This window comes from Haliotis asinina, chromosome 3, assembly GCF_037392515.1.
Source record: "Haliotis asinina isolate JCU_RB_2024 chromosome 3, JCU_Hal_asi_v2, whole genome shotgun sequence".
Taxonomy (NCBI): Eukaryota; Metazoa; Mollusca; class Gastropoda; order Lepetellida; family Haliotidae; genus Haliotis; species Haliotis asinina.
This window is the reverse complement of record NC_090282.1, coordinates 47332146-47345787: the sequence shown is the minus strand read 5'-3', so window position 1 is coordinate 47345787 and position 13642 is coordinate 47332146. Positions and strand designations below refer to the sequence as shown.

At 40.1% G+C, this 13642-nt stretch overlaps 1 protein-coding gene across 2 annotated transcripts; it reads right to left on the bottom strand.

Annotated features, from left to right (window-relative positions):
• Positions 1-5228: 5228 nt before the first annotated feature.
• On the bottom strand, positions 5229-13377 carry LOC137278137 (uncharacterized). 2 transcript variants are annotated; one of them, XM_067810308.1, is made up of 5 exons: positions 13339-13354; positions 12970-13112; positions 11920-12097; positions 9645-9865; positions 5229-7490 (listed from the first exon to the last, which is right to left on the bottom strand). In XM_067810308.1, the coding sequence occupies exons 2-5, from the start codon at positions 13054-13056 to the stop codon at positions 7284-7286; spliced, it is 693 nt and encodes a 230-aa protein (XP_067666409.1). In that variant the 5' UTR covers positions 13057-13112; positions 13339-13354; the 3' UTR covers positions 5229-7283. The 2 variants fall into 2 exon arrangements, with proteins under 2 accessions (XP_067666409.1, XP_067666408.1); XM_067810307.1 differs by having other exon boundaries at positions 12970-13377.
• Positions 13378-13642: the final 265 nt, after the last annotated feature.

Genomic DNA, 13642 nt, shown 5'->3' with positions numbered 1-13642 from the left:
TGATGTTAATGTTGCTGTTATGAGGATACACAGCCACTGATGTTAATGTTGTTGTTATGATGATACTCAACCGCTGATGTTAATGTTGCTGTTATGATGATACACAGCCGCTGATGTTAATGTTGCTGTTATGAGGATACACAGCCGCAGATATTAATGTTGTTGTTATGTTGATACTCAACCGCTGATGTTAATGTTGCTGTTATGAGGATATACAGCTGCTGATGTTGATGTTGCTGTTATGATAATAGTGAGCTACAAGAAGAGTCGTACCTGTTTAGTAGGCCATTATTACCAAGAATCGTAGCAAACCAATCAAATCGTTCGTAGTAAAGTGTGAAATGAGTCGAAAACATTCGTGACCATCTCGTGTTTATTCGGACGAGCCGTGTGCTTCTTCCGGGCCAAAGTTCTCTTCAAAAACTTTCAAAGCCTTCCTCGTGATTTTTTCAAGAGCAAACTTGCCAGGTGAGAACTGAAAAATACTTCTGACAAACACTGAGTGTATGTATCTAACTGGGATCCTGGTGATTGCTATGGTGGCTCGTTAGGGCCTCCAAAATTTAAGGCGAGAAAGCGAGAGAACGATAACACAAGACAAGAAAGCGATAACGCGAGAAGAGAAAGCGATTACACGAGACGAGAAAGCAATAACGCGAGAAGAGAAAGCGATTACACGAGACGAGAAAGCGATAAAGCGAGACGAGAAAGCGATTACACAATACGAGAAAGCGATAAAGCGAGACGAGAAAGCGATAGTAGGAGATGAGAAAGCGATAGTAGGAGACGAGAATGCGATAAAGCGGTAGAGCGATGTAACGAAGCGAGAAAGCGATATAGCGATAGGGCGATAAAGCAAGGGAGTGATATTTTCCTTAATTCTACCCTGTGCAGATGTCGTCTTGCCTGCGTGTGACATAATCCAACAGAGAGCTAAATCACCATTTGTTTTAGTCACATGTGCGCAATCTTTCAAATTCTGTGGCATTTTTGTTGTTAATCTTTTAACTGGACCAGACAATAATGCAACAACTCCAGAAACCGAGAGTGTTTTCAATGAAATAAATGAGTGGTTTAAAAACATCTGTGAAACGGATAACAATCATTAGTTTTATATCACTAAATAGGCCTGGGTTCATTCCTGGCTTACAATTCTTTATTGTCAATTCTTTTCTTATACACCACTCATGCCTGGATGAACAATCCATGGCTTCCATTTGCCCATCCACCCTACCAATTTGGTGCTAATTAACTACCGGCTTTCTTTGTTATCTTATCACTGTTGTTTCGAATGGTCGTATATAACTTTCCGTTTCCTAGTCATACACCTGATGAAGGAATAAGGATGTACTTCGTAACATCGTGTTCCACAAATAAAGAAGTATTTCTCTTTAGGTATTTTACTTGTATGCTTTATTCCCTGGGCTAAAGCTACACCTTGCCGTGAGGCCATAAAGAAGAGTATCAGGAAATGAGATAATACCCCGCGAAGTCTGAACAACCAGCACCTTTCCTACTCCCCATGTTACCGGGGTAATAAGATCCGGGTTACATTGTTCTGCAGCAACTTATGCTTGTTGTAAGAGGTGACCTAACGGGATCGGGTGGTCAGGCTCGCTGACACATGTGATCGTAACCCAATCACGTTGATCGATGATCATGATATTGATCACTAGACTGTCTTGCCCAGACTTGATTATTTACAGACCGCCGCTATACAGTTGGAATACTGTCGAGTGCCATGGTATTGTTATTGTTGTCCATAATATTGTTGTACATAAGGTGATACTTAAATACATTGTCTCTTCCCATTTCCAGTCTACAGACTTGAGACAATGCCACAATTCATCGACGTGGTAGGTGTGTGAAACAAAAACGTAATAAAACCATCACTTGGGGAGTAAAGCACTATCATATCATAAAACATATTTACAGGGGTATATTGATGAACATTAGATGAAGAAATAGCAAAGAAAAAGCCAGGAGTTTGTGCGCCTGTTGCTGTTTTGAGGGCTTTATAATGTAGAAAGTATAGTTAATCGTAATCGGTAGGGGATGGGGGGGGGGGGGGGGGGTAGCGACGCAGTCATAAACATGATAAGTGGTTTGTAAAGGAACGTTTATTTGTCTGCAACCAGGTGAATGTCACCTATTGCTCTTATTAGATTCGAATCGTTTTGAGACGAGCTGACCAAATAATAGATAAGATAATACAGATAGATAATTACATATACTGAAGGAGTTTCATGTCCTCGTCCTCAAACAATGCCAAGAACATTACTGAAAACCATTTTATACTAACTACGAATGGCGATTAAGCTCGAGTCACCTTTATGAACCCAAATCTCTCCTACCCAAGAAACGAAGAGGCGCGCTTGATAGTAAAGCACCACAGTCAGTGGTCTAACCTAGGCAAAAGGATGCAGTCCATCGTTCGTCCAGTCAAAGCTGAAAATATACAGTATACACTAAGTAGTCAAACGCTGGTCTAACCATAGTGAACTTCGAGAGGTATTTAGCAGTTGGTGTGCTGAAAAGTGGGGACGATTCTAAGGACATGCAGCTTCTTTATTTAATATAAACAAGGTTTTGGTGTACACAGTGTCCTCAAGCACGTGATGTACAATACTGCAGGAAACGCTTAAGTGAGTGAGATTTATTTATGTCGCTCTTAGCAATAATCCAGCAAACTGGAACCATTAACAATGATGCATGTTGAAGCCAAGTGCCCATCTAAATAACAACTCTTTGCTCTGTATCACGGTTATCTGATATCATACATATCATCACTCAGAATATATTATTGAGACTGTTTAAATGGTGTTCACATGTCGAAAGTTGATGTGTAAAGCATTCCGTTTGCCATATCTGACAGCGTCGTAACTTATAGATACACTATTCAACCTATCTCTGTATACATGTATTAAATAATTATTCTAGTTTAATTGAAGCAGTTTAATGAATAACGATTTCATTTTATTCGTAAGACTAAACAGAGAGCTGATGTGTATTTATTATTGTACACATCTATTTCATTTTGTAGAAGCTTTTATCGTGGTCATGTAATTGGGTACCGACAGAACAGCAATGTCCACATCTGTTTGTCTGAATATATTAATAGGCAAATCACAAGTGAAATGCAAATTGAATGTAAAGTAGAAATAGACAATACCAATGAATGACCCTTCCGCATTTCACTGGTATATACGAAGGTCACATGGCACTGCTCTAGAAACTGCTGTACAGGAAGATCACACTGCAGCACTCTGTAAACCACTCTACAAGGTCACGTGACAGTACTCTATAAACTACTGTACAAGAAGGTCACGTGGCAGCACTCTGTAAACCGCTGTACAGGAAGGTCACGTGGCAGTACTCTGTAAACCGCTGTACAGGAAGGTCACGTGGCAGTACTCCATTAACCGCTATACAAGGAGGTCCGGGGTAGAATAGACCACGCTTGCCGTAATACTTTGCTTGTCGTAAGAGGCGACTAACGGGATCGGGTGGTCAGGCTCGCTGATTTAGTTGACACATGTCATCTGTTCCCAGTTGCGCAGATCGACGCTCATGTTGTTGGTCACTGGATTGTCTGGTCCAGACTTGATTACTTACAGACCGCCGCCATATAGCTGGAATATTGCTAAGTGCGGCGTAAAACTGAATTCACTCATTCACTGTACAGGAAGACCATACTGCTGTGCTCTATAAACTGCTGTACGAGAAGGCCACATGGCAGTATTCTATAAACGGAGGTAGACAATGCCACATGGCAGTACTCTACAACCTCTGGCAGAGGAAGATCACATTGCTATGCTCTATAAACCGGTGAACAGGAAGGTCACGAGGCAGTATTCTATAAACTGCAGTACAAGAAGGTCACGTGGCAGTTCTCTATAAACTGCTGTACAGGAAGATCATATTGCAGTACTCTGTAAACTGCTGTACAGGAAGGTCACGTGGCAGTAAAGTGCAGTGCAATAAGGTGTTCATATGCCAATACGCCGTATAACATTTCGTGTGTAGATTCCTTGAACGAATTATCTTGTATCAGTTGTAAATGTTGATCGTTAATTTGAAACAGCAAAATCCTTACGCACGTTGTATTTTGGATCTGGAATTGTCTGAAGTTGAATGGGTGAGTGAGTGAGTTGAGTTTTACGCCGCACTGAGCAATATTTCAGCTATATGGGCGCGATCGCCTTTTAATGGCAAGCAGGGGTTGCTGAAGTCCTATTCTACCCCGGACCTTCACGGGTCTCTGAAGCAAGCTAGTGTTTGTAGATCTACATGTAATCTTGTTATGATACATTGTTAATAATTACAAGTGTAAGCCCTGCGTGTTCAGTGGGACATATCCTGTTGGTTAATACCTCGATGTGTCTTTTGCCCAGATAATATACTACCCATCAAAAGTTTAGACTCAGTATTGTAAATATAACTACTTACTTCAGGCAACTTTTTAAAATTAGATTTTGCAAAATAATCTATACTGGTTAAAGATACTGTTTGCACGTGAACTAATATAAATGAACAAATTCGTAACGTTGAAATTATTATTCTCATACGTTCTATAAATGAGGAAAATTCAGTGAAAAATGGCGAATTCCTATCAAAACATTCCACCAAAACGCAGCTGTTCACATGGACGATATTTGCATATACATGTACCTTTCAGAAACTCGATAAACGATTTAAGTGCAATTACGTATACTGTATAAGGTTTGCAGTTGGTTCCCCAAGTTAGTGGAGAAATTCATGTGCCATGTAACCATATATACATACATATCAGACAGTGAGTGTAAGTGAGTCTAACCGTTTGATGGGTAGAATCAGCTAACAACGACTTTTGTTGTTTCTTGTACTTTAGTTGATCGATCTGTAGCTCAGCTTCCTTCAGTGTGTTTGCTTCAAAAATCATGGTGTATTGTGAGAGTATAACTTGGTATTCTTGTACGTATAATGCTATTGTCTCTTTCAATATGGGTAGCTTTTTATTAATTATCTCTAAATAAATGTTTGAACTGCTACTAGGCACAAATCTGTGGTGAAAAGCGTTATCAATTTCGACACGTTTCCCAACGGTAGTTTGTGTAGCTTAAAAAGTGCTGAATGCACACAAACATTTACGTACACGGGTCCTGTTTGACCTTTTGCAAGGTCATTTGGAGAAAACTACCCCGTGTAGTCTTAACATGAATAACGGGACAGTAAACCATAAAGTAAAGTGTCATTAATAAGACGTTTTATTACAGTACAAGAAAATGAATGTGATTTTTATTTTATGTCACACATTGTACAATATATGAAAGTATGTATATCTTGCTATATACAGGACAGTGTGACCTATGAAGACAGCTTAGTCTTCAAGACAAAAACATGTACAGCTGACAGTTAAAACCATGAATAAACCAACATTAACACGAGCATACCTATCGTCAGTAGTGTGACAATAATCAAAACATACAATAACGTCGACGACAACCATTCTTTCCTCCGCCGTGTATATAGAATTCATTCAAAGGCCAGAAATTACTGACTGACTGTTTTCATACGTCAGTTTAACATGTAATTTGAAAGAACAAACTACGCCTAGTATTTATGTCACCAGAAACAAAACACGATAAATTCGATTAAAGGCGTTCCTTGCTCCGATACAGCAAACAAAGACAGGACGTTTTGATAGCTTACGGTATTTGACTACAGAATACAAACAATGGATATTTTTGTCCTCTTCTTTCATCAGCTAGGCTACCATGACTTTCAAGCTACACATAAAAAACAAATGAATATTTGAGTATTAAGTACTATGAAACATGAATGAGCTTAAATCAGCTTACGCTCATGTTAATTAATACCTCACGAGACTTCCCAACTTCCTGTACAGTTGAGCATCAAAACTTATCCAGTGGGACTTCGTGCGAGTAGGTTTTGTCAGCTGGTCGACTAACATATACTCCAGACTATGTTTTGCATATACGGTAGGGGACTTTCATAAACGTTTTACATTGTTGACGTCAACTGTCGGCAAGGGAGCACTTACGTTCTCAATTTGCGCATTTTTCGTTTTAATAATCTCAAATTCGTCTTTGACCTCAAGTTAGATTGAAGTTCATCTCCCAGTTTGCTCAAGGTTAAACGCGTATGGCGCATGTGCGTTTCTCTTGGTCGAGACAGCCAGGTGCACGCAACACGCCTCACTACATGCTGCATGTGACTGACACATGTCGGGATACGCCAGAACTTGGAATAGATGGTCAACGCCAGTCGAAACGACAACGGATATAATACCCAAGTAAATCGATTCAACACAAAATGAAAATGTACCTTCCATCATATTTGTCCGCTTGATTTTGGAGGCACGTGATTTTGCGTGGTGGTGTTGATACATCTGTTTGAGAAAGCTGAGTATGGGGATGGCGGTGGGTGTGCGCACAGTTAATTTTCTCATCCTCCAGAACTGACTCCTCCCCACCCCACCACACACCCTTCTGGATACGCCTATGCCTTATATAGGTATTGTGATCCAATGAGACATTTATTTGGCTTGCCAACCTGTAACTAATGATACACAATCATTACTGTTCCAGTATTTCTTCCGGGATTAGATTCATTGCATGAATTGATGACCAATGTATCTCTTTCAGATTTCAAATTCAAAGGATTAGTTTAGTCTAGGAAAGAGAAAATGTATTCACACCACGACAAAGTACTTAAAGTAGTTTAATATGAAAGTGAAGAATAAAGAGCTTCCTGTTTTCTTGGCACAGATTACAAACGAGCACAATTTGCTCCTATGTGAACGTTGTGATCGTACTCAAACATAGATGCAGGAAACATCTGGAACACCAACATAACAGAATAGTACTGTTTTTGTACCTCAGCCATACATTCACATTCATACTCTCACATACATGAGTGCGAGTGTGTCTGCGTGCGTACGTGCGTGCGTGTGTATTATGTCATCCTCTATGTTCCCTACGGTTATTTCTGATTCCATAGTCAACACTGAGAGTGGTCCCTGTTTGACACCTCGTATCGTCTTTTCTTTCTTTAATTTGTTTTATCCTATCTATAATCCAATAAAACATGGTGCGGTGTGTATTCTCTGAACAACGGTTCATACATAACATGTACATGCTTAATAAAACTGACTTGAAATACGCCTATTCCGATGAAAGTTGATACTATACTCTGTGCTGTTCCAGTAAACAAAGTGCTAGAGATGATTACACACAAGGAAAACAGCTGTCACATGGTGGTCGGGGACAGGGAACAACTGCTTAGATCTTGTTGTGAGACTGTTTTATCGGCTGACACTTCACCTCCTTTTGTGCCTCTGTCTCCTTACTTTCATCCCTGATCTTGGCAGGACATAGGTATCCCTGTGGACATGCACATTTAAATTTCACCTCTTTCACAATGTCCGTCTTTTTGCTTAGATCCATAAATATCGTTGCGCACACACCATCGTTCTCCTTGCATCCGGGCTGAAATGTATAAATATGAAATGTTTTAGCTTCTGCCGTGAAGGATAAAACTGCTTTCCAGTCACACATGGATATTATTTTCACCATGTAACCTTGTTACATTTAATAGACATATATCAAGCATTTGATGCTACCAAAGGTCACATGAATACAAATCCTGAGCCAGAGTGATGCTTTGGTTTGACATCAGATATCAGTTTAGTGAGTGAGTTTAGTTTAACCCTGCACGACTTTACACGTGGGATAAATAACCCTGGCTGCGAGTGTTCATGCAGTCAGAGGGGTGAAATAAAATGGGTGTAGTGGGGAGAGGGTCCATCTGTCCTGCACCTGTGTCCCACAGTTTAAGCCAGTACTGGACCAAGGATTAGTTTCCGTTAGTTATCCGTTCCTGACAAAACTGTACTGGGCCACATACTGGGAGGTTACCGTAGATACTGCACCGAAATGCTATACCGGACCATTACTGACACCGTACACCCAGTACACTTCCTGTCTAGTGAAATGTGGGAGATTATCTCGGGATTGTGTCGTCTGCTCACGAGAGGTGGTCGAAAGGTAGACTATGACCTTTTCGACATTTTTGAATGTAAACTGACTAAGGGTATTTGTTGCGAATCACTTATATACAGATTACGTTTTCAAGTATGGTTAAGTGCTGTGTGTAGGGCCCTGTTTTGCGTGCGTTTTTCGTGCTTTCAAGACCATGGAAAAAAGGCATAAACGTGCGCTTTAAAATGTGTGGCTCTAAACCTCGAATCATTGTGACTGAAAATGAAAGATGGAATGCTTGAAACCGGAACATCCCAGTGCAACGTTACACAGCAACTTAAGGTGCACAGGAACACCATGTACAACTTTTACACCATGTATCAACCAAACGCCGTCGTTGTAGTCCGTCTCCAAAGTGGCCGTCCACCTGAAACCAAGCCACGCAACGATCGCTGGGTTCGAAAACAGCTATCTGCACCAGAGACTCCACCCAGCAACCGTTTATCCAGCAGAATGGTCCTGGAATGATCTTCTAGCTGGGCATCGCCAAACCTCATGGCGAAAGGGTGGTTCAGCAGTTCTTGGCGCAGCACACCGTTTACGTCCTTCCGTCTAAATCACCAGCTTTGTCCCTCGTCGAATACGTCTGAGACGAAATGGAGAGGCGTCCGAGACGCTGGACGAATCCCACAGATATGAAAAGACATTCCGCAAGACTTCTTGCGGCGTTTGATTGGCTCTATGAGGCACAGCTGCAGGTTTCAACTATGCATCAATGCTCATGGTGGACACTCATGTTATTGGCTTTGTGAATTTCCTTTTGACAGTTCTCTCACTGTGAACTCATTAGCATGTATCCGTCCAAAAAGTTTAAAGTGAGCCATTTGCACCTCAATCGATTTTCTTGCATAATCCAGAAAACCTCAATATAAAAATATTACTTGTTGATTCACTTATTTAAGTTCAAGTCAATCACACTAACTTTGCATTTGAGTATATCACATCTCTTTTCCTTGTCCTATAAATATATTCACACGTTTTTATATCTCTCTGTCAGAAAAAAACACAACAGCATTATTACTGGTTGATATTCTGAAAGGCCTTTCAGACAATAATGCACTGTGGTATTCTAAAAAGTCCGATAGACATTGTAATTTACAGTGATATTCTGAAAACTCAGATAGACACTGTAATATACTGTGTTATTCTGAAAGGTCAGATAGACACTGTAATATACTGTGTTATTCTAAAAGGTCAGATAGACACTGTATTATGCTGTGTTATTCTAAAAGTTGGGATTGACACTGTAATATACTGTGCTGTTCTAAAAGTTGGGATAGACACGGTAATATACATACTGTGTTATTCTAAAAGGTCGGATAGACACTTCAATATACCGTTATTCTAAAAGTTGGGATAGACACTGTAATATACTGTGTTATTCTAAAAGGTCACATAAACACTGTTATATACTGTGTTATTCTTAAAGGTCAGATAGACACTGTAATATACTGTGTTATTCTCGTTGATTGTACGGCCGCTTCGTTGGCTGACAACTTCCGTGAGTTGTGGCCATCCGACCACAGGCGAATACAGCAGTGTTTAGGGAGACCATCGACTTTGAGTTAGATTAGGATGTTTATATTCTCTACTTGGACTGACCTTTTCACACTTGTAGGAGTACTTCCAGACGTTACCGTCTCTGGTCCACCCTGCCATATGATATAGATCATGTCTACAGCGGCACCTCATGTGATCCATGTACGGCTTCCAGGTCGTCACCTCGGTCTTCACTACGGTAGACAGTTCGCCACTTTCACACTCACGTAGTTTGTCTTCAGCCATCACAGATTGACAAAATCGGTACTGGACCTTCCAATGTCCTAAATAATCAAAATGTATTTGATACATATGTTCCCAATTCTCCAAATTGACACTCATCTACGGGTCGTGATTTGTTTTAAAGTCGGTTGCTCTGCGGGTGGGAAATAGTCTTAGTTACAGTCCAAGTATGAAGGAATACATACCCTAAAGTGTTTTAGCCCCAACATGCACTGTACACAATTATCAAATAATATGCGATTGCGTGATTCACTGACATGATCGCTCAATCACCAGGGACGAGTTGAGAATACCTAAAGATCCAGGTGAAACCATCTCAGTATAAACAGGGAAAGTTGGACAACCAATTCCTTTCTTCCAAAAAATCTTCAAACCAAACCAATCATCTGCATGAAACCGCTTCATCACCTGACTGTGGGGTGAGAATGCCAGCAATTCCGGAATAAAAAACTAGCCATATGGTTGTACGGAGGTGTCCAATAAATTTCGAAGAATTATCTATGATTGGAAATTTTCAGAAATTCTTCCAAAACTAATGTCTTTAATTAGATAATGAGATATGGATAAACACACCAAAATGCACTAAGGCAAACCAGTCAGCACATGGACTAATATTGTTGCCAAGATGTGTATACTTGACTTGAGTTATAATGCTACATTGTCACTAAGCATTTATAAGGTTTCCGTTATTGTCTACAGAACTTTTTCTCCGAAACATCGTGATCATTTACATCATTCACCATTACATTGTGTCAACATACATGGGGGCATGCAATTTAAGCCATATGTGGAAAATACTTATTCATTTGTAAAGAGTAGTTATTTAGTGTGATACATTAAACATAATCTATTTCAGAGTTCTCTCAGAACCGTCATAGAACTGACTGAGCTTTAGAGCTGTCCATAGTCATCATTAAGAGGTATATTACGTATATTTGACGTTGTTTAACTTTGTTTAAGGAATATACTTCCCTTGTTTAAAATTCCAAAATACCTTTCATTTTTTTACCTTTCGGAAAAAGGGGGGTGAAAAAAGTACCAATTCTAAAAAGTATAATTTTATGTATACAGGATGTGCTTAATACCCTTTTGGAGAACACTTGGTGTCCTCACTGTTTTCAGTGGTCCATTCACGTGTATTTTGACAGCTATTTTCCCTTTTCTCGAAAGTCAACCTGTCTAAAGGATAGTTATTCTCTTGCATTGAAATGGTACACACTGCGATAACGAAAACTGCACACAATAATGAATCTAAAAGGCAGTATAGATGTCTGACACTGATCCTCAAAGGGTGCCAGGATCGGTACGGCATAAGATCGAAAAGTACAATCATGTTTTACCAACAACTCGATACATCGCTAACATTTTAGTGGGTGCAGTCATCCCCTCCTTATTTAGTTTGTACGATGGAACTGTTCCCCATACACTAGAAGGAAAGAGCAACTTTTGTCACCGCGATGAAATATTGAAGGAATACCATTCTGTCTCAAATCGTACCCATTAAAAAGTTTCTTTCCGGTGCTAGGATCTTGTGCAGTGGGACATTCAGAGTTGGGTACGACAGTGCTCAGTCCAAAGTTACTCTGTAATTTGTATCAGGGGACTCTCATAAGAGGAAACATAACGTCCTGGAAAAAACACTAATGTTAAAAAATTCTCATTGAAAGCTGTCCAAGAGGAATCTTGCCCTCTACACTCTGCAGTATTCCAGCTATATGGCGGTGGTCTGTATATAACCAAGTCTGATCTAATGATCAACATCATGGTCATCGATCTACGACATTGGGATACGAAGGCGTGTCAACAAGTCAGCGATCCTTACCTACCGGGCTCATTAGCCGCTTCTTACTGAAGATGAATTCTAACCCCATTCTTAACGGCTACAATATAGCAGAAATTGACATCCATAATATTTTGTTTTATACTTGCATACACATTATTGTTGTTACGATTCATTAGAGGTGGATTTAGTTGTATTTACTTTAAATATACTTTGCATTGATTGCTACTTTCCCTCAAAGCCGATATACGGATCATCTGTTCGGAATCGTGTGAGACGCCATCGAGGAATGTTGTGCAATTGTTTTCGTGTTACCTCTCTCGTAATGCTGCCAGGTAAGTGCCCTGTCGTCGTTGTCACTCCACGCCGTTCCACAATTGCCGTCGCTGCAGGTGCAATAAGGTCCTTCGTTTGCAACATAACCATCTGGATACTTCATCAACGTAGTGCAAACATGCCTGGGTCCCCCGCAGATATCACTGCCTTTTGGTGACTGAAATTAACAAAATAGAAACAAGCTGTACTTTGTCCAAAACGGCCTATTTACATCCAGCTTTAAACCATTTCATTGCACCAAACTGAATGAGTCAAAATGAGTCATGTGTTACGAAGCGGTTAATTGTCATTTCTACAGTCAGTTTTTCCCTGTTGTCCATGTGACTAACGACACATGCTTGATGCTGACATTTAGCCAAGTATTCGCATATATTTAAAATAATAATATTATTACCGAACGAATGGCGTAAAAAGAATTATCTCTCTCGCGCCTATAACTGAAACGGTACATAATGAGATACTGAGTCTATCAGACATCGCTCCCTAACAACAATATTTTTGTTACGATTCGATTTAGGTTAGATGTTAGGAATGCATTTACGGTCAAGTGTTTATGTGCACATAACTGTGTGTATCTCAAGGTAAACACAAAACCGTATGAATGATTACTTACCTTCAAAGAGAAAACAAGTTCAAGATCAAATGGTTTTGAGCCGCTTTTAGTTTTCCAAACACCCCTTTTAGAAAAAAAACTTACTCCTTCACATATTGAGTTTTCTCCATGATTCATGTTTCATGTGAATCTACTGCTGCTGGTTTTCTACAGTAACTTCATAAAAACCATCGTAAGGCTAATATTTAAGATACTCTGATAGTAAGCGTAGACAAAACAGACACATTTTATTGATAAGGTGAAAGTAACGTAAGTAAGAAGCGCGTTTGTAAAGAACTGTCTGTTAAGTCCATGTTTTTATCAAGAAACTGACCAAGCTTCTCATTGTTCCGATTTTCACATCTGCCATTATAGCATAGCAAAAGAATCATATCAACTTATTATCGACAGGGTCGTATTCAGCGTACAGTACGTACCTCGTTTTCCTCATCACATCTGACTGTTGTGAGTATCAACATGGCGGCCACATGGAGCAGCCACAACGTGCCCGGCATTGCATCCATCTTGCCGCAAGAACCTGGCACCTCCGGTCAAATTATGCACAAATGTTAGTTCCAAGCTAGAGAGTTGACGTGAGGAAAATCAATAGATGTGCGATGGGCCTTCTATGAGAAGGGTCTCAATGAACAATCTCCGCGATTGCGTTCCTGCAGAGAACATACAAATCCACCATCCCTTCCGTTCTCTACTCAACGTGCTAGCATGCAAGAAGGATGTTCATCAACTTCTGATACCTAAAGTAAAATCAAACCAAACTCCATGAGAGAAGCGACCAGTAAGGATACATTATCTCTGAAATATCGGCACGTCCCTTTGTTCTCATTAAATATTAAAATGTTCGACAGAATGTAGCACCAGAGGCATGCGCAGCGCCAGACAAGCGATCGAGCCTGTGGGAGAGGACATGGAATGCACCATCACGGATCGATCCCCTTCCACAAATGCCAGGGTTTGGGTTATGTAATGCACTCATCAATGGATCCTTGAGCGGAATGACAACGTTTGGGTGCCGCTACTCAGTAAAGATTAAAGTCATGAACCAACATTTATATTGTTTGGAAAGATAACTACAAGGATATATCGTACATA